Source organism: Harpia harpyja, chromosome 18 (assembly GCF_026419915.1).
Source record: "Harpia harpyja isolate bHarHar1 chromosome 18, bHarHar1 primary haplotype, whole genome shotgun sequence".
Taxonomy (NCBI): Eukaryota; Metazoa; Chordata; class Aves; order Accipitriformes; family Accipitridae; genus Harpia; species Harpia harpyja.
The window spans coordinates 18,926,240-18,952,580 of record NC_068957.1 but is presented as its reverse complement, the minus strand read 5'-3'; the positions used below and the strand labels follow the sequence as shown (position 1 = coordinate 18,952,580).

Here is a 26,341-nt window from a genome sequence, read left to right as displayed (position 1 = left end):
CTCTGGTTTTAGCAGATGATTTTTTTTTTAAATGCCTGTGGTTTTTATTAGATCTTTTTTCTATGAGTTATTTGTGTTTACTTTGTGGCTTGAAGATATCTTCAGCAAACATAAAAGGAGTCGCTTTTGATTAGTTAGTTCTGGTTTAGGTGCTTTCTGAAACTATAGTAAATCAAATAGAGGGGTTTTTTTTTTCCGCCACTATTTTTTTTTCTGGAAACGGGGCCAGCAGGTAGCCCAGACACTTGTTTTCCATATGGGGGATATACTTAAACACTGTGTTTTGCAGCTGCCCTAGAAATAGCCCACTTAGATTGGCTCCTCGTCAGCAGCGGCTGCAGAGCACATGTTCACTTCTCCTCTTGAATTCAGTCTAACTCCATTAATTTTTACCCAGGCTTGCTAATTTTTACCCAGGTTTGCAACTTCTATCAAGTGCTGGCGGGGTCCTGGACGTGGTGCTGTGATGGATTCCCAGAAATTTGGGAGGGCGGGTGAAGAGGAGCCCCTCCATGAGGCAGGAGTGAGCTGCTGTGCTGGGGCAGGACATGTTTGTGGGAGAAGGGCACAGATGGAGAGGGAAAGAGGCGTGAAGAGAGGCTTGCCCAAATGCAGGCAAAGAATTTGGGGAGTGGTGTGGGCTGCAAATGTCATTCTGCCGTCTCTACGTAATGCTCCAACAGCTTCAAGTCATAAATGATGTTGGGTCATTAGTTGCATCCATGGGCTTTTTTAGCCCTGGTCTGATGCCTTCAAATCATACCTGTTCCAAACTCCTCAAAGAAAAGTTTATAGCAAAATGCTCAGCTGACCTTCCCGGGGCACATTAATGTGTGTAGACGGGCTTTTTTAAATTTGGACAACGTAAGAAAACAGCCATTATCCCTACTGCCTTATTTTCAGAACTGCTGCTTCTGGCAATAAGTGGGCTTTATACAAAGTTGAAACTACAGGAAGGTTGGGTTACATCAAAATATTTAACAGAAAGACGTTCTGTATCTGAATTTCTCCATGGCACGAGGAAGGCCGTACCGCAGCAGCAGCACTTTGCCCTGCTGTGCATGCAGCAGAGCGTGTGTGCCCGCATCGGTGGTGAAGATGTGGTTATTTATTACTGCAGCCTGGGCGCCTGGTCCTGCCCGACGTGGGAAGCGAAGATAGATAGCGAGCTGCCAACTTGGAAAGATGCTCCTGGCAAATCCGCTAGCCTTGTCTTTATCTCCTGTGATTTGTGTTTGACTCTCTGGCTGTTGTTTTCCAGCTGAGCTCCTTCAGGAGGAATCTGGTTTGGATGCCCTGCTGAGAGGTTTGACTCGCTGAGGGACTTGTTTAGACTCTGGGGGAGCAGAGCAGGAGCCCTGAACTGAAGCTTGAAACATTGCGGGAGAGACCTGCGTCTTTGGGGCTGGTCTTCAAGTGATGCAAACAGGATAGTGGCTTTTCTCAAAAATACCTCCTTCTCTCCCTCCTCTCGATTCCCGTGGTGTGCGGTGTCCCCTGAGGTGCTGCTGTGTGTCTGCCAGCTGCTGGGAGCTTTTCTGGGTTGCTGGGGCATGGTATGGCAGAGAGGGGACTGGGGTCACCTACCAGCATCCCCAGATCCTCGTGGCTTGGTGGGATGATGCAGTGCAGCTTCCCACCGCGCGGTCCCGAGGCCGTGGGCAGTCTGACGCCGCTAATCCCTACGGATACCTCTGGTTCTCCCGGTGCTCCTGCAAACACCACGCCTTGGACAGAGGGAGGTGATAAAGTGCATATGGGGGGGAACGCAATTGTTTTTTTTAAATCATCCTTTTGGCAGGCTTGGCTCTAAACAGCAGAAGAAACTCCAGCTTTTGCTTGCACCAGGTGACTCCTACACCCTGCAGCGTGGGCTTTATAAAACCCCACCAGGCAACGAAGCAGCTGTTTGAATTGTATTCAAGTAATCTTTTTTTTTTTGCCATCAGAATTAAAATTTTGATGAAAGGTGGTTTGGAAAAGCCATCTAAATCCTCTCCCTGCTAATCTGCATATTTTATAATTTTCCCAAAAGCCTGGCAGTTCCTCCCTAAATCTCTCTTAAGTCTCTGTTGAGAGCTGTTATTAAGACTTAGCAATCTATTAGCAACCTGGCAAGCCGTTTGAGGTGGGCTTGTCAAAATAAGAGCTTTTAATTGCCAAGCTGAGCCAATGCCTCTTGCTGCAGGCATCATCATGGTGTGTGCTCGCTTTCTGGGAGGTGAAAAAAATAGAAGGATGTGGTATGAAGCCTTCCAGCTGCTCACGTGGCTGTGTGATGGTGTGACACCGTGGGGTGATTGAGGGAATGGGAAATGAAACACCAGGAATAGTGGAAGTCTGGTTAGACCACGGAGCGAGGACTTCTCCCTCTGCTGCAGCCACAGAGGGCTCTGATGCACCGTGGAGGGGGCTGCTGTCATCTTTGTAGGAAATGCTTCAAATAAATAACTGAAGGGGAGTTGAGGGGTGGAAGCCCACCTAGGAGCTGGTGGTGATAATTTGGTGGGGCTCAGCTGGCTAACACAGCACACCTGGGATTTGGGTTCTCTTCTGCTCTGGACCTTCATGTGCTCCATGCTCCAGGTTTTCCATGGCTAACTACAGATAGTCTTGCAGAGTAAATACTTGTGTATATTTTTCCAGGAGTGTTTTAACCAGAGCTTTGTTGCTTCCATACCACCGCGTGTGTTTGGCAGACCCTCACCCCTGCTCCTTCCCTCCGCTCCGCCGGCGGTGCGGGCAGGGGAAGCTCTCGTTTCCTCCCCGCGCTGGAGGGATGCCCAGCTCCAGCTCCTGCCCGGGGACGTGACGGGGGCTTCAGGCTTGGGGACAGCCTGTCTCTGCTCCTCGGCACTGCGGTGACATGGACGAATGGCTCTGCCTCTCGCTCCTGGGGCGCAGGTTGGTGAGACCTGCGGCTGCCGCCTCCTTAATGCAGCAGGTACATCAGGGAACCTTTTTTGGGTCTGGTTTCTATTTCAGAAGATGCGCTGTTTGCTGCTGCAGAGGGTGGCGGTGAGGCTGGGAGGATGGTCAGCCCGTGTCGTGGTGGTGGCAATCCCTAGCTGGGAGCACGTGCTTGCCCGATCCGTGTTTGGGAAGCCCGTGGTGTGCGGTGGGAGCAGCTGCTGCTGGCTCTGCATCGGGACGGCGCAGGGACACGGCGCAGGGGCGCGAGAAACTTCCTTCGTCTGCTCTAAGCGTCAGCCGCTGGAGGTTTGAGGATGGCTGTAGCGAGAGCGGTCAGCACACTGAAGTGGGTTTAGGCATGGTGTAAAAACACTTTTTTAATTAAAGATGCTGCAGACATGGGTGGGCAGCAGGGGGAAGGAAGAGCTGCTGCTTCCTTTGGGCAGACCCTGCTCCTGGTGCAGCAGGATCCGTTCAATGCCGCTGCTCCAGGTACATGTATAGGGCTGGCTTAGATTTTTATTTTTTAATTATTTTTTTTCACACTTTCCCCAAGCAGCAGTTAGTCCCAGGCCTTGCTGTCTTAGTGTGGTTGTTTTCAGAGCACCTTTTCTCTAGCTGGGTTTTTCTTGCAGCTTGACAAGCTGCCTGTGACGGGCCCTTCGGACAACCAGGGCACGCCAGGAGCATCCGCCCGCGGCGGGGTGAGCCCATGCCGGGTAGCTGACATGGGATAGGGATTTGGCATTGTTGGCACCTGCCCTGGTGGGGTTTCAAAGCAAACAAGCTCTAGGGTTGAGTATTAATAAGACTAAGTGAAGTATGAACAGCATCTGCTGGCGTTTTAGCAGTCTTGCTGCCTGCTAATGCCCTTGAACCGTGAACAGTGACAAATGTCTTCCTTGCTCATGTTTTAAAATCCAAAACCTTAACTCTAAGAAAACCTTAGCCTGGCCTAAGACCACTCCTTTTTCCCCCACTCTATTGGCTTTTAGTGGGCATTTTAAATTCACTTTGTAATTTTAAGTTCAACCTTGCAAAACGCTTCCTGGTGCCAGCCAGGTCTCCTCCCTTGGCTGTGAGCATCTGTGGCAGGGACACTTTGTTATATGCAAGGTAGAACTTGGACAGAACAAAAAGCCAATTTTTGAACTATCGCACAGTTCATTTCTTTTGAAAATAGACTTTTCTAATCCACTGAGAACCTTGCATGTGCTGGGCAGCCCAGAGCTGGAAGCTGGTGGAAATGGAGCCCATGGCGTTGCACCATCCACCTGAGAGCCTTCCCCAGGGCTGGCAGGGACCTGCATTGCCTCTGCCTTCTCATAAGTTTGCAAGTGTTTTCAGATGAAGTTATAGGAAGTTGGAAATGCGATATGTGAGTTACATTTAAGTAGAAAAGCACTGTTACTTTCAGATACCTTGTTTACTATGCATTATTTTAACACGCTCTCCATTGGATTGGGAGGATCTGTCTTTAATTTGCCGGGTGCTGTGACCTCCTTTGGGAAGCCTGCAAGGTCCGTGGGGATGGCTGGGTCTCTGCTAGAGCCCTGTGTTGCCGGTCACAGGCGTCTCTCGTGGCTTCGTGCAAGGGATGCTCTCCTTTCACAGAGCTGCTCTGCTTCCCCTCTGTTGGAGTTTATTCTGCTGTAATTCCCCTCAGCCTCCCCTGGCTGCTGCGGAGCAGAGGAGCTGTCGTCAAGCCCCTGTGACACCAGATTATCGTTCACTTGTGACATCTCATTCTGCTTTAATATAAAACAAGACAAGCTGGCATCCCCAGCACCCCATGTGTCTTTTTGAGGAGTTTGTGATGTGAAACTGTCTGCTTTGTTATTTCTTGTTTTATCTGAGGTGTTAAAATAGCAGAAGTATACCTTTTTTTAAAGCTAAATCCCAAGTCTGTGTGCACCGGTGTGGTGGTGAGACGTTTTGGGTGGACTTGAGGGTTTGACAGGAGAACAAGTGTAAGGGAGGGTGCAGTTTCCATCGTCCTCCCTGGGGTCCTGGGGTAAAGCTTGGCGCCGCTGCAGGAACCCAAGGCTGAAGCTGTCTCTGTGCAGTACGTGCTGGTGCAGGAAAAAGTTTGCTGTGTGCAGGTAGGGCTCTCCAGGTTGGGACTAGGAAGAGGTGTATAGAAGATAAACTACATTCCTAATGGGTTGAAGTGTTTGATAAAGATACGTTCTCCTTCAAGAAGGAAAAATTGCCTGGTAGATGGGCCCAGCCTGCAAACCCAGGCAGCAGTTGTCCTGCGTAGGGCAAGAATGCGGTGGACACGAGCAATGACCTGTCCCGGTGGGGTGTAGGACAGGCTGTGGTCCTGGGAGTTGGTGGCTGAGCAGCGGTGGGGACCCCAGGTTGCAAGTGGAACATTGCCTTGGTTTTGCTAAATGACCTTACATACACCTTTGTTCTCCGCACGGGGGTAGAGAAATGAATTTTTGAGGTTCCAGCTGCCTTATTTCCACCAAACAGCACGGTGCATTCAGAAGCTGGAAGCTTTTAATACAAATATTTGACTGTTTTTGAGCTAGAAGCTAACTTCCCTTTCCTCGTTGCCCAACAGTGTGCCGGGGAAGAGAAGCGGGTCGGTACGCGCACCGTGGTGGTTGGGCACCGTCCGGTTTTGGAAACGGATGCGTACGTGGCACAGAAATTCTGCGACAACAGGATCGTCTCCTCCAAGGTGAGCTTGCGCTGCTTGTCTGGGTGCGTTGAGCATGTGTATTCCCTGCTCGTGTGTTCACCCTGATTTTATTGATGGTTGGTTTTGAAATTGAGAAACTCTGAATTCCCCAAGGCTGGATGTAAAGGTCCCTTTGCAAGTGGAGCAGCCTGGTATGTACCTTACGCCACAGCTCCAGTCTCTCTATCAGTCTTTTTTTTTTTTTTTTTTTCTTCCTATCAATCCCAGTGGGGGTGCACACAAGTTCCTTTCTTCTAGGCTGGATGAGAGCAAAGCACATGGACACATTGGTTTTGTGGTGGGGTTTTTTGTGTTTGGTGTTTTGGAGTTGTTTTTTTTTTTTTAATGTTTTCTGGCATTCCCTTTGGGAAGAAAGGATAGGTTAAGTGTAATACAGCACGAGACAACAGCAACTCAGATTTGCAAAAGGGGATAGGGATTATTTTGTAAATGGACAGAAAAATACGCTTCCTTTTTTTTTTGTTGTTGTTCCGTGGGTTTTTCTCTCTTGAGATAGGACAAAAATAACCATGCTCTATTTATCCCTTTGGATGAAAGGGGAAACGTTCATACGGTATTAATGCAGCTTTTGTTTATGGTGGAAAACTGTGATGACACCCATCTGCCTTCTGCTTAGCTTTTTTCCATGACATTCATGAAGCTATTTCAAAAGATTTGAAGCCAATTCAAGTAAAATATCAAACAAGTGGCATCCGATATTGTCAACACAGCTGGATACATACTATGTTGCTTAGGATTCATGATGCTCAGCATATAGTCAGGCTTCAGTTTTACTGTACTTGAGCTGTAAAGGGGGTTTTCCTCTCCTTTCAGTTTTTATACAGCTTGGATCTTATTTGTTTTTATGTCTCTGTGCTGTCTGAGTTTATATTGGGGAAAAGTTTTTAAGTCTAACCATGTGTAGCATTCCCATTGACATTTCCCTGGCACGCAAGAGACATGGAGTCTTCTTATCTGACCAGACTCTTTTTATAATTAGGCGGATATTGGTCTTGAGACTTGGCTGCTTATTATTCTTTGCTTATTCCAGGCAGACTGAAAGATCAGATATTAGACCCATTATTTTTCATGTTGTTCTTAAATTCCACATTTTCCAAAACAAATGATTCAGCAGCCTTCTTAAAATGATAATGAAGCACAATCTCATAACAGATTTGTATGGGCAGCATGGCGCTTTTTTTTTTTTTAACAGAAGAGCAACTCTAAGGTGGCTTTTGGAATTTGTTTGGGGAAAAATAAATCTCCGCACTGTGCATTACATCGTTCATGAGATCATGTCTTTCCAAACGCCTATCTAGAAGTTGTTTGCTGAAACGGTTCCTGTTGTTTTTATCTTCTTCTACTCTTCACCATCTCCAACCATGTGGTTTGGGTTATTTTGACAAAAGAGAAATAGTTGCCTACTTTAAAGCAAAGAAATGAAAACCCTCATGTAACTGTGAGATGCTTCCAACTGTTCAATAACCAGTGGAGAGCTGGAGCTGGAAGCTGAAGCAGGAGCTCAGTGGCATCTCAGCATCCAGCTGCATCGCGCTCCCGGTTTTAAAGCGTGGACCTCGACCTTTGCCTGGAGCACGCCAGGGCTGCTCAGGCAGCTCACTGTGGTGCTCCTCGCTGGGTTAAAGGGAAAACTCCTTTCCTATTTTGTGCAGATACTTCCCGTTTGGTAGCCAAAGTCCCCAGTAAGCCTCATGTCTTGGTCTGTTTGTGAGCCCCCCCTCTCTCCCCGCAGTACACCCTCTGGAACTTCCTCCCGAAGAATCTTTTTGAGCAGTTTAGAAGAATTGCCAACTTCTACTTCCTCATCATCTTCCTTGTGCAGGTAAGAGCTTTGATGCCAAGGGTAGATTTTATTTACCTACTGATGGTAAGCACAGCTTGAACAAGAATTGAGGTTCAAAACTGACTCTGGTGCTTATAAGTGGTATGATTGTTTGTTTGTTGTTTTTTTTTAATTGGAAGCTGTGTTATAATTCTGGCACACTGTCCAAGGCATAATAACAATTAAAATATTTGGGCCTGTCTGAGATAATGTTTGACTGCTGAAGCAATTAAAAAACCATCTTAACTCTAACCGTTAAGATCAGTCAACCAGTGAAAACATATTTGATGCTACAGAATTAAGATCTATTTTTTTGTCATCTTTATTACTTCTGCTGCATAACTATGTATTTTCCCAAGTTATATGATATTTGTATATCTTGGTTATAGTGAGTTTTAAGGCAAGCAGGAGAGATAGGCTGTACTCAGTAAAATTCAGAAAATGCATGAGCTTTGGGAGAGTGAAGCTTCCGAAGCTGCTCTGCACAGACAAAATAGCAAATTTTATACACGGACAAACTTTTTCTGCTCTGCTTTGAGGCTTTGGTTAAGGGGCAAATCCTGAGCAAACCTGAATACTCGTTTTCTGTTCTGTCAGCAAAGCAAAGAGGGCTGTCAGAATGTGTTGGGGCAAAGGGAGTTTGGGAGAATCACTGCAGTGCATTTACTCACCTTTTAAATCCTCAGGCCTGGGGCTCAGCAGACAACCTGCTCTAGGGCTGAAAATAGGCATCAAAAACTCTACTCCAGCAAATTAAATGGCACCGTGCAGCTACTGCAAACAGCCTGCTGTTAGATGGCTTCTCTGGGGTTTTGGTGGTTCAGGGCTGGGGGATTGCTCTCTTCTAGGCTGCATGTTCAAAAGACAAGCATCTAAAATATTTCGTCCTTACAGTAAAGAGTTATGGCTTATAGTCATTCCAGTGGCTGACGCAGAAATGGGAGATCCCAAGATAACGGCCGTGGATGGCTCCTCCTGGCAGTGTTACATGAAAGGCCAATTTACCCCGGCATCAGCTGGCTCGCCTCCATCTCTTGATTTCGCTGGCGTTGCTCCATTTTGTCAGACTGAATTTGTAATTTGCCTTGAACTGAAGCGATGCCCTGGAGTCGGGATGTCCTTTTTGTGTAGCTGGCCATTTAGTGACGTGGTATTACATTTTATCTATTGACCCTCTGGCCATGAAGAACATGGGATATTCTTCATTATACTTACAAAACCAGTTGCAGTTTAGCTGTTTACCCATTTTAGGCACAGGTGTATGCAGGTGAGAGAAGAGCGTGGCTGTTACTCCTTGTTTTTATTCTGTAAGCATCTCTAAAATAAGGAAGCAACCCTCATGCTCTATTAGAGAAAAAACAAACCCAACCAAACAAAACCAACCTGACAGCACTAATGCACTTGCTGCCCTATAGAGTAACCGATTGCCCCTGAGCGCTCGTTGTTCTGGAAATGTCACTTGCCTTAAAAAAGCACTAGGGCCACTCCATTCATTTAAAATACCAAGGGTTACACCTTGATAAATGGCATCTATAGCTTAAATGTTGGTGCTTATCTTTAAATTAAATTAATGGAATTGCCCTATGTGCTGCATGAGGAGTGAAGTATCACAGTGCTTGGGGAATTGCCTGGTGCATCTGCTCTACCTGCTGCTGAAACCCTTTATCAAAATGTCTATTACTCTGTGACTCCAAATTCAGCTCTTGTTTTAGAGAAAGTACGTGCATTAAACATAAAACACCTATTAGCGTGCTAACAGGGTCACAAATAGCTGTTTCTTTGGTGCAGCTATTGCAACACTCAAAGGAAACTACGAGTAAACTCCTGGTGGAAATGGCTGGCCTGGAGTAAGCGTAGTCCAAGCGTGTTTGTGGACAGACCAAGCTGTTGGCAGTAAGCTAATTTAGGAGGTGCCAGGAATGAAAAATGTCTGTTTTAATTGATGGAGATGACTTCTGGACTGTGCCAGACTAGTCTCCTAAACAATGAATTAGGAAGAAACTATTAAGTAACAGGAGGATTTTGTCACTTTTAAGTGGATCCAAATTAAGCTGTTGAAGGCCTAAACCAGCTCAAAAATAGCTTCAAAGGAGTCTGCCTTTGTTCTGGCTCGTTGCTCATGTGTCCCTTGGCTTTCCACCAGCTGCGAAGGGGAAGAGCAGTGTCCAGCCATGGGATGCGCAGCGAGTGCAATCTCCAAATACGTGTATGAGTTCTTCTAGGGACTTCATCCACTGTGTGTGTTCATACATCTATAATACAGCATTTGCGTGGACAGAGATTTTATCGTTTGTTTAAACAAATACATACCACTGCGTCTTGTCCAGTGCAGAAGACTCTCCTGCTGGGCAGCTGGAGGTCTTTTCCCTTGTCCTTCTCAGCTAAAAGGCAAAGTTCCTCCTGTATTCCCAAGATCTGTCCAATTTTGTGCCAGATAACTTTTGGCTGACTGGCCTAAACTTCAGTGATGCCACTCCAGTGAGTGTCCATCACATGTTGCGTGGGATGTGTCCGTGTGACACTTGGCACCATCCTCGCTCGAGGTTGTTCCTCCAAAGTCTGGTTTCTACCAGACTTTCCGTTTGTAAACATTTTACACCCCTTTGAGTGAGCCAGTTATTATTGAGTTATTTTTGTGTTCCTGGAAATATTTATTGTGTTTATCTTGGTTTACCCTCATGCTACTTAACTCATATACCACTTACCTGGCTGCTTCTTGTGGTGTATCTCTTCCACTGCAATATCTTCTGGCTCTTTGGGTCCGGTAGTGCAGGGTAATACTGCAGCGTATAGCATTTCACAGAGTTAAAAATTTCCACGTTGCTTCCTTCCAGCTAATAAGAGCAGTCCTGTCCTTAACGCAGCTTTTTACAGCAGCCTAAAACAATAAATATACAGATGCTGCTGTTTGTGAGCGTGCCAGGGAAGCACAAACAAGCGGAGGGAAACAAAGTCCCTTTGTGGGGACACAAAGCCTTTCTGCTGAGCTTCCCTGTCCCTTTCATCACAGCCCTCACCATCTGCCTCTCGTGCTCCCGTCCTCTCTGAGGACAGTAGGAAAAATGGCCAATTTTGCATGCCCTGGTTTGGAAGGTGGGGCAAGGGCGCACTTCTTCCTCTTCTTATGTTATTCCCTCCCAATTATGAACCTGTTCTGCCATTCTTACCCTTCGGGCTAAGTCATGATACAGTCAGAAGACACAGCGGTTTCCCGCAGCCCGAAGGTTTAATTAATGATGAAGGGACTTGGTCTTTGCTGTGGCGCTGGCTCAGCCGCTGCACCGAGCTCGGGAAGGATCCAGCTCTCCACCCCAAGGCCCCCATGCCGTCACTGTGCTTAAATTGTGCTCTTAACTCCAAATTTTGGAACTTAAAAGCAAAATGTGGGTTTCTGTTTTGCTTAAATATTCATGTTCCATTCTGCCATGTATTTCCTTAGTAATTTGGGCTGGTGCATGTTATTTTTAACCTCTGAGTGTCAGTGGTTCAAGATGACTGGTGATGTCCTCCCTCTCATAACCAGCCATGTTTTAGGGTTCAGATGTGCCCTGTCCTCACTACCAAAGAGGAGGAACAACCTTCCTGGGGCTCAGTGAGAAATAAGAGTGTTTTTCGTGTCATGCATTGCTCCTGCCTCTCTGCCCCATCCTCCTTCACTACCCCGGTCCTCTCCAGCACATCTCATGGTGGGAGCGGGCTTGTTGGCACCAGCACTGGGAGTGATTGCATTTTTATAGCCCGTCCCCAGCAGCCCATTCATCCAGGCTTTTATTTCCCACTAGAGCAAGGTCAAATTGAGGTTTTAAGCTACTTCTGAAAGGTTTTTTTTCCCACCTAAGGACATCCCATGGTCTTCAGGAGGAGGGATTATAGTCTGCTCAGACTGCCCGTGCTGGTCCTTCTCATGTGCCCCTTCCTTCCCTCCCTCCTCTGCTGGGCTGTGACTTACCCGCAATGTACCCAGCACCCTTTTTCCCCTGTTACCAGAGGTTTTGTTTCTTCTGCTGCCTGAAAGTCAGTTGTCAGCAGTACATTTTTTTTCTCTGCAGGTGATAGTGGACACCCCAACCAGCCCGGTGACCAGCGGCCTCCCACTCTTCTTTGTCATCACTGTCACCGCTATCAAACAGGTAAAAATGTCAGTTTGGGGAGAGGAAGATGCTCTTTGGGACATGTAATGGAGAAAATGATGAGCGTGTTTTTGAATATACTGAGAAGTCATCAGAATGGGCTGGTAGGTTTGGTGAACCCTTCTCAGAAGGTGGGACACGTATACTGGTGCTTTTCAAGAGAGGCTGCATGTTGAGGGTTGTTATTGGTCTCTTGTTTCAGCAATGTAAAGCATCTCTGTATGTACTGTTGTAAGCAAGCCGTGAGGGTCAGTAAAGGTTACCTCTGTAGTTCTGGCTTTACTTGAATTTTTCTGCTCTCTTTATAAATGCTCTCTGAGTCTTTGCAGAGATGTGCTCCAAATATAGCCCACGCTCTGCTCCCGTGTTGGTAAATGAAAAAGACAGGTTCTGTTCAACCACTCAGCTAGTCCCAAAAATATGTAGTCCTCATCTTCTTGCAGTGTTAAAAGACCTTTTTCTTCCCATCATACACACGTGTGCCATTTAAAATTTCCTGTACAGAAGGATTGAGTAATAAAAGAAGTTTCTTTTGCAGGGGCCAGAAAGGGAGAGCTAGAGTAAAATCCATCTGCTTCAAATCTGAATGTTTTATTCTTTCAGTGAAGACTGAAGAGTCTCATCCTGCGTTACCATAGGAAAGAGTCACAGGGTGCTCAGTGTATTATTCATATTATCAGCCTGTTCTTGCCAACACTGAGAATAATAGAAACATGTTACAGTAGTTTAGCTGCTCGTTGCATGCACTGCATATAGATCATTTTTGTGTGTTATTTTAATCTGTTCTGAATCTGTCAAATATGCATATGAAGTTTTTAAAATAAATTGATTCAGTCTTAGCTACTCTGGTTGATGTTTTGTCAGGCATGAAGGAGGTCTGAGGACTGCTTAATTTATTCATTTTTTTAAATCTTTCCCTCTCTGTCCCCACTCATCCTCTTTCGTTAGTTTACTTGCTTCGTTACGAGTTTGTGCTGCGTGTATTTGTGTGCCTAGGGATACGAGGACTGGCTGAGGCACAGAGCTGACAACGAAGTGAACAAAAGCAACGTCTTCATTGTCGAAAATGCAAAGCAAGTGCAGAAAGAGAGTGAAAAAATCAAGGTAACTGTTAACAGAGAACTTGCATGTAGTTATCCTTGAAGCTGATGGGAACACAAGGGTGTGTGGTAAGGAAGCGAGGGCAGGGAGGCGGGGTGTGCTGCGGTTAGAGCTGCCCCGGCGTGCTCACTTTCAGACGAGATGTTCTGAGAGCTGTTCCCGGTTAAGGAGTGAAGCTGCCTTTGTTTGATTGCTTTTGAAAAGCTGTCTTGCAAAAGCTGTACTGGGGCTGACAAGTGACAGATCTGTCAGCGTTTTGCACTTCTCCAGGACAGGCAGTCCTCTTCTATTTCCAACTCTTCCAAGGACACCAGGAAAGTACACTTAGCTTTGACGTTAATTTATAACACCGCACTTCAGACAAGTACAGTCTCTTGCTCTGTCAAGATGTAGTAGAGAAATAAATACTAACTGTGCCACGTGGGCGCTCTGAGTTGGTGCTGGGCTGGACTGACCCGTCGGGCTGTGGAGTGATGCTCAGGGACCTGTGCACCTCTTGAACCCCGATTTCCCTTTTAGCCAAGGTGATTTCTTCTAGGCTTTGAGAGAAGCTAAATCCATAACCATCTAATAACAGCCGAGAGGGCTTTTCATGTAAACATTTCCTTTCTTCCAGGTTGGAGACATAGTAGAAGTGAAAGCAGATGAGACCTTCCCCTGTGACTTGATATTTTTGGCCTCGAGCAGCATTGATGGGACCTGTTATGTCACTACCGCGAGTCTCGATGGCGAGTCCAATTTCAAGGTGATGGGGATGGATGGGGTGGCATTTGGGAGGCGGTACTCGGGGGTACTCGGGTGCCTGGAGCGGCCACTGAAACCGGCGCTTGTGCAGGGGTGGTGTGTGCTTAACTGGGGGATGCTCCCACAGAGCCCATCCCCGTGGCTGCGGGGCTGTATTTAACAGCTCTTCCCTCCGTCTGCTCCCAGTGTGTCAGCACTGAAGCTCCCTGGGGATTGTTTGTTTTCCGTTTTGTGTCTCTCAGCCATTTCTACTGCTGCTGCCGCAAATTGTATCGATATCTATTGATACGGCTTCGCTGCCTTATTTATTGCCCATCACGGGAAGCGTGTTAGTGCTTCCCTGCTCCAGCCACATGTTGCGAGGTGCATCAGTAAAGCAGTGCCTGCAGCTGCTTCAGCTCCCTTTCCAGTACCTGCCAATGTGTCTGTTATTTAACCGAGCTTTTCCAGTGAGATCTGGGACTTTTTGAGGCAGTATGTCTAGATTCATTTGGGGAATTTTTCATCAGTGTGAGAAAAACATTGCTTCTGGGTTTTGTTTTTTTTTTTCTCTCCCTTTCCCTGAATCCAGCAGTGAAATTTAATACGTTTTGCTCAGGATGAATCTCCTCTTCAGTTTATTTTCTTTCTTTATACGTGCCCCACCCCACCCCCAAACTAGAAGCAGCAACAACAACAACAAAAACTTAAATGCATCAGAAGACATGAACATTTAGTTGCGCTTGTGTTTGATAAATATTTATACAGATAATAGCAACTGCAGTAGTAAGACTGGAAGGTACTTTAAAATGACATGATTCATTCTGGCACACTCTGAAGTCAGTGGGAATATCATTGTTGGTCTGATATGTATTGTATGGGGTCTGTGGCTTCTTTCTTTATGGGTGGCTGTTAATTGGTACTGGAAATCTTGTGTAGGAGTTGATGCAGCGCTGGTGCACCGTACTGGTTCCACTAGTGAAGAGGAGTGGATCTCTGAAGTGGCTTGAGGCTAAAAACAGATAACCATGTTAAATAGGCAATTGCTTATTTGTGTCAGGTGTATTATATGCATAAGTTCACATAACTTTTGCAGAGTCTTGGCTCTTACTAACTTTTGAGTCTGTAAGTGCAGTGCTGAATTTCTGTATCAAGCACTGTGGTGGGGTTTTTTTCTTGGTTTGTGGATTCCTGTAGGTGACTGGGAGCTGTCTCTTGTTTCTTGATGACATGAAGGGGAAGAGGGAATAGAAAGCAAGTGCTGTTTGGGGAAGTAGGTCTCACATTAGGAACCAGGGTTTGCTGCAAAAGGAGGGTGAGGGAAGCGCACTCAGGTACGCACAAAACCTCATCTGCACCGATATCTGCCACCTACCTGGTGGGGATTTTTCTGGTATTTGGGGCATGTCAGGTTGAGGTATGGGAAAGATGCCTGGTTAAGTGAAACTGGAGCAGAACTATAAAAGGGATTTTTTTTCAGGGCTCTGTCTCTGAAGCGCAAATTTTCGGTCATATGTTAAAGAACATGTGTTTTCTAAATACACTAGGGGACTGAGGCTGTAAAGATTGTGGAATGAATCCGCTTTGAAGTATCACTTGGTAATTGCACAGTGTCCATGGTGACAGGAGCAGCGGATGCAAAACCCCGCACAAGGGTCAGGTTTGGTACTGGGCACTGCAGGAACAGTTTTGAGTTGTGTTTCACAAAAGCTGTGATTTTTACCAGAGATGCGTGTGTGTTTGCGCATCTGCTTTCAATAGGAAAAGCCAGGCAGGTTACCAAAACGGCATGAAGGTGGGTATTTATAATGTCATGACTACAGCACACGTAATGAAACCTTTCCTCCCGGGATGCGCAAGGAGGGGAACGCAAATGTAAGGAGTGGAGGAAGCTTTTTAATGAATTTGTTTATGAAGATGGATTAAGGCAGCCTGCCGTGACTCGGAGCTCTGAGTAGCTCCTATAAATAGAGCCTGGAAAGCAGCGAGCGGATCCTTCGTGGGCTTTCCAGTTAATTGTGAGAGATGAACCTTCGCAGCAGCAGCTGCTAAAAATAGCTTGGAGTCTGCCAGCACTCTGCCTGATCCCTGGGCGCTGGAGCTGGCATCTAATTACCTTCAGGAGCGGACGGGCGGGTGGTCCCTGGGAGCCCCTTTGCTTCAGGGGCACCTGCAGCCTCCCTCCCACCCCAGCCGGGGTGGCAGCAAGTCCAAAAAAACCAAAGATGCTCTGCTTTTGGTGCACGCCTTACTGAATATCCATTCAGTGTATCCATTCAGACATCCAGCAGCTCCTTCCTGCTACGGTTTCTCTTAAGCTTATTGACCTCAGTCTTGCGCTGAGAGATGCTTCGGCCGCTTTGCGGGAGCGGGGCGAGGGCTTGGGTGAGCTGCTGGCGCTGAAAAACCTTTGCATGGTGGTATTGTAAGTAACGGGGTATAAAACTTGGGGACGGGCGGTGTTGCTGGGGGCTCGCGGTGACGCTGCCCGTGCTTCTCTGCCCAGACTCACTACGCGGTGCGGGATACGACCGTGCTCTGTACGGACGAAGCCATCGATGCCCTCACCGCCACCATCGAGTGCGAACAGCCGCAGCCCGACCTCTACAAGTGAGTCTGCTCCTCCTGCTCCTCCAGCCCTGCAGCTGCCTGCCGTCATCTCTGCAGACACCCGAGCACCGTCGCTTACGGGATCCAATAAGTTGCAGTTCAGCAAAGCAAAGGGCCTTTTCTTTCCAACAGAGACCGAAAGGTTTCTCGAGGCAGTGATAAGCTGCCAGGCTTCTTCCGTACGAGGATGGCAAAGTCGACACCGCACTTCTTCAGGGGTCGGTTCCTTTGCAGCAAAACCTCCCCGGTGCAATGCTTGTCATGGTGTAACGAGCTGTTTTTTGTCAGCTCAGCTGTAGTAATGGTCCGTGTGCCTATTCTTAGGCCACTCCACCTCCCAAGTAAAATGCATTGGGCTGAATGACTTCCAGGAGTAAGAGGTCTTTGTGCATCAATCCCTTGAAGGAGGTTTGCTGGGGTGCGTTGCACTCTGTAACGGGGATGCGCTGGGGTGCGTAGGCATGGTCAGGTACTGCTGCTCCACGGGTGGGTGGCAGCTGGGGGGCACCCCCGGCCGCGGGGGGTGCGAGGCTTCTCCCTGTCCTGAGCGCAGGACCCCTCCGAAGCGTCGAACTCCCAAATGCGCTCATTCATGTGTTTGCTTCTACCTCCTGTCAAGGACTTTTTTTAGTATGTCTGTAGTAGCTCTTTATAACATTAATGCATTTGTAATACAAGTTTCTCATATTTTTATTGCAGATTTGTTGGAAGAATTATCATCTACAGAAGCAATCAAGAGCCTGTAGCCAGGTTGGTCTTGCAGCTGTCTCGCTCGCCCTCCTCAAAGAGGTTGGGCACCTACATCAGATTTCAAGGATCTGAACTTGTGCTGCCATCATTAGGGGATGGTTGTTTTTCTTTAACCGTTCCAAATATTTCATTCTTAAGGGAGGCCTGTAGTTAACCTCTCCACTTACGCTCTTCTGCCATCCTGTGATTTGTTTGAGCCCCTCTTGGGGAAGCAATGCCAGACCACTTGATAACATCCTTCCCTGCTGATGGAGAACAAATTCACCAGGCAATTGCAAAATATTGGTTTTCGAGGGAAAGCAGAAACTTAAGCATCAATCAGAATGTTTCGGGGAAAAAAATAAGCAAATAACGTTTAGAAGTCATCAAAAGCAGACGGCTGTCACCAGAGTGGTGCTGGCAGTGTTTCGTGCTGTGGTGGATCTACCTGGACTCTAGAAGCAGCAGAGGGTCATGAGTGGGGGTTTCAAAGAGAAATAAACACACGAATGGGAGCAAAATAAGCCATTGGCTTTGGTGCCATTGATTGACTGTGCTGGAATGAACAGGTTTTCAGTGCTTTTAAAATCAGGGTTTTATGTAAGTACTGGAACATATTAGAGCTGAACATTTTGCACTTATTCCTCAAAAGCTTTACTGATAATCCCCCATTAAATTTGGAACTTTGAGCACTGAGAATAGTCTGTGTAAGATGAAATGGAAATATAAGTATATAAAGAGAAAAAATCAAGCAATGCCCAATTTAACATACAAATCAAGTAATCGGATCTAAAGAACATCTGCTTAGCTTTATAATCTATCTCTGGCTCTAAATTATAAAGCAGTTTGAATGTTTGTGTGATGTAATGTTACAACTTCTTTTATGTTTAGGTCTTTGGGTCCTGAAAACCTGTTGCTGAAAGGTGCTACCCTCAAAAACACCAAGAAGATTTATGGTGAACAGTTTTTATCATTGTTGTTTATATTTTTTATTTATTTGAATAGTTCTGATGAACAGTTACAAATGTGGATGTTCATGACTAAATCTGGAGAGGGGAAAATACTTCTCTACAGCTTGTCTGCCTGAGCTCTGCAGTTACATTCGGTATGCAAGCTGATGGCAAAGTCGACAGGGTGAAATTAGGAGATACTGGTTATATCTGCAGTGCTGCCAAGCTGTGCAGGTTGTGTTAATACACCTCAGCAAGCTTTTCTTTTTGCCTGAGATACGAAGAGCAGGGAGTTGTTCCCAAATCCTTTGCTGGAAATGTGTGCTAGGATCACAGGCCCAGACACTAGTGATTGAGGGTGATGGCTGTTAGGAAGATTGATGTTTTTTCTGACTGTATGTGATCCATAGGCTCCTGCTCCGTGCTCTGGGATATATGCAATTACATTACTTAGCAGCCTCGGAGGTTTCTGTAGCCCAACAGTCCTTGGGTAATGCCTCTTTCTTCAGTTGGGATTCGAGTTTCATGTAAACACTGATGCCCTGTATGGCTAAGTGCAAACTGGGTCCCTCCAGGGCTGCAAGTCCCTTACGAGCCCTGCTTTAATACCCTGTAGGAGTTGCAGTCTATACTGGAATGGAAACGAAAATGGCTTTGAACTACCAAGGGAAATCTCAGAAACGGTCTGCTGTAGAAAAGTGAGTATTTACAGTCAGCAAAAAATCGGTAAAAGCTGTTGTGTTTGGTTTTTTTTAATGGATGACTTGTACAGAAATAATCCCCTAATCTGCTGCCTTTTGTTTCAGATGCTCTCTGATTGCATAGAAAATCTGTATATTTGATAAGCATATCTTTCAAGAAGCTGCATCATTTAGTAGCTTTTTTATTTAAAAACAAAATTAAGAAATTTTAAAATATATGAACTGACCCTGAATATCAGCACTGTCAAAAGCACTTGTTCTGTAATTCCCTTAAAAGTAAGGAAGTCTTGTTCCTGCTTATTTGCATGATTTTCTATATAAAAAATAGATGCAAGAATTTAAAAAAGAAACTTATTTTTCAGATCTATCAACGCTTTCTTGATAGTGTATTTGTGCATCCTATTGAGCAAGGCTACGGTGTGCACGACCCTGAAATATGTGTGGCAGAGTAATCCATTTAATGATGAGCCTTGGTACAATGAAAAGACTAAAAAAGAGAGAGAGACGTTCAAGGTAAGTGGATTTGTATTTCAGCACTTCCTCCAGCTTTATTTATTCTGACAGTTTTATTTAATCTGATAATGTCTTCTGCCAGCCCTGTGAGTCCTGTTTGCTCGCTGGAAGTGCTGTCGTTTCCTTTGGGCTCTCCTGATGTTTGCGTTTCTTTCCTGCCTCTCTCGTGCTTGTGCATGGCAATGCTTGCGTGGAGCAGGTCAAAGCATAAATAAATATTATATAATACATAAATGCAGCAGCCGATTTAACTTGGATCCTTATCTGAACTTGATCTACCTCTCAGCTTTTAGTAGGCAAACTTAAATTGCTCCTTGTTTCTAGTTAGTTGAGTTCAGAATGAGACCGTAGCAGTATATTCTTAAGAGGAAAAGTGATCATTTTGGTCACTATGAAGCAGTGAGATGTACTCTTGTATTATACCCTTGTAGCTCTGCAGAAGACAGTGAGTTTTTCTGCATCAAAGGAAAATGGAATTTGGCCCTGTATCTTAGCTGTATTAATTTTCATGGTTTTTTCTATTTAACTTTGGAAGAAAAGCTGTCTAAAACTCCAGAGGTGTTGCTGTAAGCTGCCCCTGAGTTATGCCTGACAGGCACAGACTGCATCATCTTCTCCTCTTTCCATTGCAGGTCTTGCGGATGTTCACAGACTTCTTGTCATTTATGGTCCTCTTCAACTTTATTATCCCGGTCTCCATGTACGTTACAGTAGAGATGCAGAAGTTCTTGGGTTCCTTTTTCATCTCTTGGGACAAGGAGATGTACGACGAAGAAATAAAAGAAGGAGCGTTGGTGAACACCTCAGACCTGAACGAAGAGCTCGGGCAGGTCAGAACATGCTCTGTTTGCATCTGCTTGGATGAAAATGTGGATGAAAACATCCTCCCTGATAGGAACCCTTGTTGTGGCAGTCCCTCGCCATCCCCTCAGGGCAGAGCTTCAGCCAGTTTGGTGGCACTTTCCATTTAATGTGATTCTACTCTCTCTGCGAAACGGATAAGGTTATAAATAGTGCATGAAAGAGCAGGAATTGGGTCATGTCAATTGTTTCCATATTGGGGAATATCAGGCGCAGGGCTCTGCATGTCAGGGTGGTTTGCTTTCACCGCTTCAATGAAAAATTAAAAATCCTCTGTCTCTTCAAGGATTAACGAAAATGTCTGCCCAGTCATCGCTCTGGGCATGCAATGCACATGCAGCCATGCTGCTGCTGGCTTTGCTGGGGCAATTGGACAGCTCAGGCTTCCCTTTCTTTTCTGCGCCAGGAGAGACTGAGTGGAGGGTGTGTGTAGTGCCTCCTGCTTTTTATTTTGTGTTTAAAAAAAAAAAAAAAATATATATTTGGAGTAACAATTACCTTATTAAAATACAGCACCAAGATGAAAATCCCCCAAAGGAGGCAGCAGGCCTGCAGCAGCAGCTATATAAGTGCTAGAAGCTATAGCAAAGGACCCAATAAAGATGATGAGGGGAAAACAAAGAGCTTGGAAGCAGATTTTAAGTCTTCAGGAGCTGCCTCCTGCCATCTGTGCAACAGGCTGAAAAACAAAGGAGCTGCTCTGAGGAGCAAAGCAGTAGAACTACAGAGTGATGTAACTCCCCTGCGTCTTTTTGGGGGGCCAGGTTAGGATAGCAGCAAAGTACTCTTCGGCATTGGCACAGATGCACTAAAATGCCCCAGCCTCTTTGTTTCGGGGGGGCTCCTTCCCAGGCACATGGGGCTAGGGGTGCAGCGAGGCAGCCTGCCTGCTTGCTTCTAGGTGGAATACGTCTTCACGGACAAAACCGGGACCCTGACGGAGAACAGCATGGAGTTCATTGAGTGCTGCATAGATGGGCACAAGTACAAAGACTGCATTTCAGAGGTGGATGGCTTCTCTCAGACCGATGGACCCCTAAAATATTATGGCAAAGCAGAAAAGGTAAGAAATCTGTCTGTTGATGACTGTTAGGGTTTTGTGGTCCGCTCCTGGCTGGGTAAATACAGCAGAAGCTGGGAGAGGGTGGTGGGTTTTTTGTTTTAAAATATGCATACGCAAAAATCACAGCCAAGTGCTGCGAGGTGGGCTTGGTGTGTGGCATCAAGCTGGTAACGAGCCCTCCCTCACTCCTGCCTAGAGCCGTGAGGAGCTGTTCCTGCGAGCCCTCTGCCTGTGCCACACCGTTCAGATCAAGGAAGCAGACCAGGTGGATGGGCTGATAGGACATCCAGAACGCAAATACACATATATCTCCTCTTCCCCAGACGAAATTGCTTTGGTGAAAGGCGCAGAAAAGTAAGAATATGAAGATGCTGGGGTTTTAATTCCCTCTCTCTGGTGGGAGGGAGGTGAGGGTTATCTGAAGGTGATAGACCCCTTTCCCTGTTCACGACTGCAGCGCTCTCCGAGAAGCACGTTGTGATACCCGCAGCCTTGTAAAGCCATGCGAGCCTGTGGGCTTAAACAAGCCCGTGTAAAAGGGATGCTCTGCAAAGGGTCTTCCCTGAGCAGCTTCTCGGGAGGCTGTGGTTTGCAGTCACTGCTGAGACAGCCCTGAGGTGCAGCAGTACCCGGCTGGGGCAGAGGCTCCTTTGCTGGAGCCCCCAGGGCCATGTGCTTTAATCCCCAAGAAGACAACCAGTTACAGTGTGCATACTGCAGCCAAATTGCTTCCGTGGCATGCGGTGGCAAAATAACAGGGTGGGTTACTTTTATCAAACCCACATTTGAATCCTGCCGAAGATGCTCAAGGCCAGGCTGGATGGGGCTTTGAGTAACCTGGTCTAGTGGAAGGTGTCCCTGCCCATGGCAGGGGGGTTGGAACTGGATGATCTTTAAGATCCCCTCCAACCCAAACCATTCTATGATTCTATGCTACTTATGCTACTGCCAGCCCCTAGGTTTTAGACAGAGGCTGTTGCAGCTGTATATACTTGGTCATGGCTTGTAAATCTGCCGGAGACCCAGGGGACTGTGTCCAGAGGCTCTTGGCATCCGTGTGCCGCGGTGCCCAGCTCTCCAGGTCACGGGAGCGGTGCCAGAACATCATAGCAGGCTCGGCAGGGAGCAAGCAAACATCCAGCCAAGCTTTTTAGCTTGGGCTTGCTAACTTCTTTGTTCTCCTCCGCAGTACAGAAGGTGAAATGAGAACGTTGTTAATGTATAATATGTGCCAATGGGTGTTTTCAATGTTGTTCTGTCCTTTTGTTTATTGACAGGTATGGTTTCACTTTTCTAGGACTTGAAAACGATTTCATGAAAATACGAAACCAAAAGAATGAAACTGAAATGTAAGTGCTGCAGGGGCCGCTGAGGAACGGGGCTGCTAGCGCTGTGCCGGCTCCCGCCAGGCTTGATTGAGTTTGGTCAACATGGCCAACCTGCCAAGATCAAAGCTGTTCCATGAATTCTGTCAGACTGTGCCGACCTGCCCGAAAACTGCCTTTTTTACAAAGCGCAGCACAGCAAGGTGCAGGCTGAAAGGCTTGCTTGCAAAAATCTGCTGGCAGTTTTAGTGACATCTAAATTCAGGTCCCTTAAGTGCTTGCAGTCGCTTGCATGTATCCTTCATCCGTGCCTGGCTGTGCAGATGGCTCCTGGGATTCACGGGGTGGTTGCTGACCTTACAGACAGTGGCTGGGCCTCACAGTGGGATACTGTAAGCCTAAACTGCGTGATATGGCTCCCTTCCCTGTAACGTTTTTCCCCTCCTGAGCTGAAAATAATTACCCTGTGCTCACAGCTTGGGGGACATCTGAGAATCACTGACCTAATCCCAGCACTCCCCGAGAACTTGCCTTCGCAAGCAAGTTTCACTTCTTACTCCCCTTATGGTGAAACTTCTTATTTAAATGCCAGAGCCGATGTAGCTGCCTGCGGCGTGTGGTGCCCCGCTGCCTGCTGAGCCCCTGCCCAGCCTGGGGGGTCGGTGCGCTGGTGGGCACCCACACCCTCAGCCCCATGCTCAAAGCAGCACTGCGGTTGTGTTGTTTTTTTGGGTTCGGTCTTTTTTTTTAACTTGGTTTTCTTGTTGCAGTAGCTGGAAAAAGTACATTGCCCAGTGGGTGCTGCCACTTGTAGGGTGTATTGATTTCTGCAGCTTGTTGTTAGTGATTTTCTGTCTTAAGTAGTTATTTTTCTTTTACTGAGTTTAAGCTCTTTTTTTTTCTTTTTTTTTTTTTTTTTGTTTAAGGTACCAACTTCTCCATGTGTTGAACTTTGATCCTGTCCGTCGCCGTATGAGTGTCATTGTGAGAACCACCGCAGGTACAGTTAAAATGCATTTCTGGACTCCCATACATGTGTGCACGTGTGCACAACTATAAAACACATCCTCTTTATTCCTGTATTCCTGTAATCTAGAGAGGCTAAGCTGTTAGGTTTTCTAAGCTGGTCTAATTAAATTCTGTACTGGGCCTGGTTGGGATAGAGTTAATTCTCTCCACAGCAGCTGTTGGGGAGCAGCAGCAGATAAGGGGAGAGGACAGAGATGGGGACAGTGACCCACGGAGAGCTCCCTGCTTGCCTTGTTTGAGTCTGGAGGTACAAGTAAGGGGGGGAGATGTGAGACCTTCCCCTGAGCGGGATGGGTTTTCACGGGAATAGCAGACAAAAATTCAGAGGTCACCATCCTTCTCAAATGTCAGTCCCCTGAGGTATGGGATGCTGTTTTTTACTTTCCCTGGAAAGGTTGCCAAGGCTTCTAAATAAGAAAAAATAAACTGCTTTGTCCAGGCTGTTGCAGAAAGCTTGTGCAGAGGCAGGTAGGGACACCCGATGTCCCAGCCTGAGGTCAGACAAGGTTTTGCACAGGTTAGTGTAAGGCCACTTTTGGTAGGCAGCTGGGCTTCTAGCAGTTCCTTCTTTAGTCCTGCCAGATTTCCTCCCTCTGCATCATTTGCCGGCTATTGAAGCTGTTAAGTCTTTCTACAGGTTGTGAATGCTATAAAGTATTTGTAATTTGCTTTTAGGAAAGTTGCTTCTCTTCTGTAAAGGAGCAGACTCCTCTATTTTTCCAAGGGTGCAGCAAGAAGAAATCCAACAAACAAAAGTCCACGTGGACCGCAATGCTATGGTGAGCACGTGGATGGAATTTGGCTGGCTCCTGGGGTCAGGAAAGCCTTATTCCAAAAATAAGGATGTGACCTTGCTTTGGAGGGAAGTGTTGAAAATCTGAGTGTCACTTCACATTGTTTTGAAGCCAGGCTTCTTTCCTTTTCTGTTTCTTTGGCTTCCACCTTCATTTGGGTTTTGATACACTTATATGGTCTCCATCATGGTGGTGTCCAAGCATCTCCCGAGCAAGTTAAAAATAGAAATAACAATAGCAGGCTGTTTTCTCCAGTGGGAGAAGCGCCTGGTCCCAGTCGTGGGGACACCCGGTCCCCGCTCTCCCTGCTGGACGCATGGTCTCGGCTCTGGTCCTTCTCTTAGTTTCTCTCTGCCACGTTACATGCACATAATAAGCATAACCACAGTTACTCTGACAGGAAGAAGTTACTGTATACCCACAGGGAAATTGGTCTTTTGACTCAAGCCAAAAAATTGTCATTGCTATCAGGGTCAGTACTGACAAAGCACTGATGGTGGAGAAAAGCACTAACCCTAAAGTAAGGAGCTGTAGAAAATCTGGTTTTAGGGTGCTTGTCCACTTTATTTTCTTTTCCTCCCCCTACCAGGATGGCTACCGAACGCTCTGTGTGGCATTCAAAGAACTAACTCAAAAGGAGTACGACAAAATTGACAGACAAGTTAATGAAGCTAAGATGGCTTTGCAGGACAGGGAGGAAAAGATGGCGAAGGTTTTTGAAGACACAGAAGCAGACATGCACTTGATTGGAGCTACTGCCGTAGAAGACAGGTAAAGAGGTGACCACCACCACCGACGCTGCGGTTTCTCCCCGATGTTGGATCGTGGCCCTGACTTGCCATGGTGGAACTAGGCAGCCAGGCAGATGCTGGAAGTGTCCAGGGCAATTAATTACTCGGTGGCACAACCTGTTACACAGTGCCCTAGTTGCTAAAATTGGCCAGTGTAGTAGGAATTAAGATTTATTAATGAAACTACAGAAGTACTCACGCTTCTAGAGAGTGAATTAAGCATGCAGTGTTAATTTGCACATCAAAACAAATTCAGTTTTGCGTGCAGTTATAGTAACTGCATGTGTAAATTAAACTCCTACTTTTGACTCTTAGGTCTCACAGTATAAAGTGGTGATTTTTTTTTTTTTTCCTGCAAATAAAAATTTGGGATTGCAGGCTTCTAATCCTTATTCCTGTGGCAGTGGTCTCCCCAGCACGGGGAAAATCAATTAACTTCTCTTGAGCTGGTATTGCCTACCTGCAAAATAAGGGTTATCTGGATTAAGCGTGGACCAACCAGAGGAGTGATGTTTTGCTTCTGCTTGCAGGCTGCAGGAGCAGTCGGCAGAGACGATCGAAGCTCTGCATGCAGCTGGCATGAAGGTTTGGGTGCTGACGGGAGACAAGATGGAAACTGCCAAATCCACCTGCTACGCCTGCAGACTTTTCCAGACCAGCACCGAGCTGCTGGAGCTGACGGCAAAAACTGTGGGCGAGAGCGAAAGAAAGGAGGATCGGCTCCATGAGCTGCTGATGGAGTACCATAAAAAGCTGATTCAGGATGTTCCCAAAAACCGGGGAGGCCTGAAGAGGTAAGTGAGCAAGAGGACCCAGCCCGTGTGCATTTCAGATGCAGATGCAAAGTTTATAGAGAAATAGGACCACGTTGTGGCCCGGGAGACTCGCTGCTTGCAGGCACTGCAGCTGGCGCTCCTTCTTTTTGCTCGTCATCTCTAGTATTAGTTGGTTTTGAACTTAATTACACATTTCCCTTAGTGAAGGGCACATGTTAAATCCAAGCTTTTTAAGATTGCTAAGCCCCCCAAAAGGGATGGGAAGAAGATTAATACAAAAGCAATTTCTTTTCCACTGAGATGATACAAGCGGCTACATTGACGACTTAAAGTCTGATTTTTATTTCAAATCTGGTCCTCGTTGTGTTGCAGAAGCTGGACATTGAGCCAAGAATATGGCCTGATTATAGATGGCTCAACACTGTCACTGATACTCAACCCTTCTCAGGACTCCAGTTCTAGTAATTACAAAACCATCTTTCTACAAATCTGCTTGAAGTGTACTGCAGTCCTCTGCTGCCGGATGGCTCCTTTGCAGAAAGCACAGGTATTTACTTTTAGCTGACTGAAGCACATCATTAGGTGTCGGGATGCACTTTTAATCCATTGGCTGGGACTTGACCTGGTCACTTTAATCTGCTGGGACTTCTCCAGGCTATGTGTAAGCCTTGTCTGAGCTTGAGTGTGGTGGAAACACAGCACTCTTTCAAATCTGAATGTAAAACCTTTGTTTAATATGTTCGCAGGAAGCCACAAACCCAAGCCAATTAGAAATAGACAAAACCCCCTGTTTGTTC

At 46.4% G+C, this 26,341-nt stretch overlaps 1 protein-coding gene across 10 annotated transcripts in view; it reads left to right on the top strand.

The window, feature by feature from the left end:
• The window catches only part of ATP11C (ATPase phospholipid transporting 11C), a 58,873-nt gene that overhangs the window by 13,733 nt on the left and 18,799 nt on the right, over positions 1-26,341 (top strand). For all 10 annotated transcript variants that reach the window (XR_008239055.1, XR_008239056.1, XR_008239054.1 and 7 more), the window contains exons 2-20: positions 5,486-5,605; positions 7,359-7,448; positions 11,498-11,578; positions 12,575-12,682; positions 13,296-13,424; positions 15,909-16,012; positions 16,712-16,762; positions 17,633-17,697; positions 18,308-18,389; positions 18,755-18,905; positions 19,538-19,735; positions 20,668-20,829; positions 21,026-21,183; positions 22,107-22,178; positions 23,081-23,154; positions 23,859-23,962; positions 24,567-24,748; positions 25,299-25,562; positions 25,917-26,091. Coding sequence is in view for 7 of the 10 variants with exons in the window: in XM_052813187.1 (XP_052669147.1) it covers positions 5,486-5,605; positions 7,359-7,448; positions 11,498-11,578; positions 12,575-12,682; positions 13,296-13,424; positions 15,909-16,012; positions 16,712-16,762; positions 17,633-17,697; positions 18,308-18,389; positions 18,755-18,905; positions 19,538-19,735; positions 20,668-20,829; positions 21,026-21,183; positions 22,107-22,178; positions 23,081-23,154; positions 23,859-23,962; positions 24,567-24,748; positions 25,299-25,562; positions 25,917-26,091 (2,370 nt within the window). In the remaining 3 variants the exon portion in view is untranslated. The remainder of the gene's footprint in view (positions 1-5,485; positions 5,606-7,358; positions 7,449-11,497; positions 11,579-12,574; positions 12,683-13,295; positions 13,425-15,908; positions 16,013-16,711; positions 16,763-17,632; positions 17,698-18,307; positions 18,390-18,754; positions 18,906-19,537; positions 19,736-20,667; positions 20,830-21,025; positions 21,184-22,106; positions 22,179-23,080; positions 23,155-23,858; positions 23,963-24,566; positions 24,749-25,298; positions 25,563-25,916; positions 26,092-26,341) is intronic.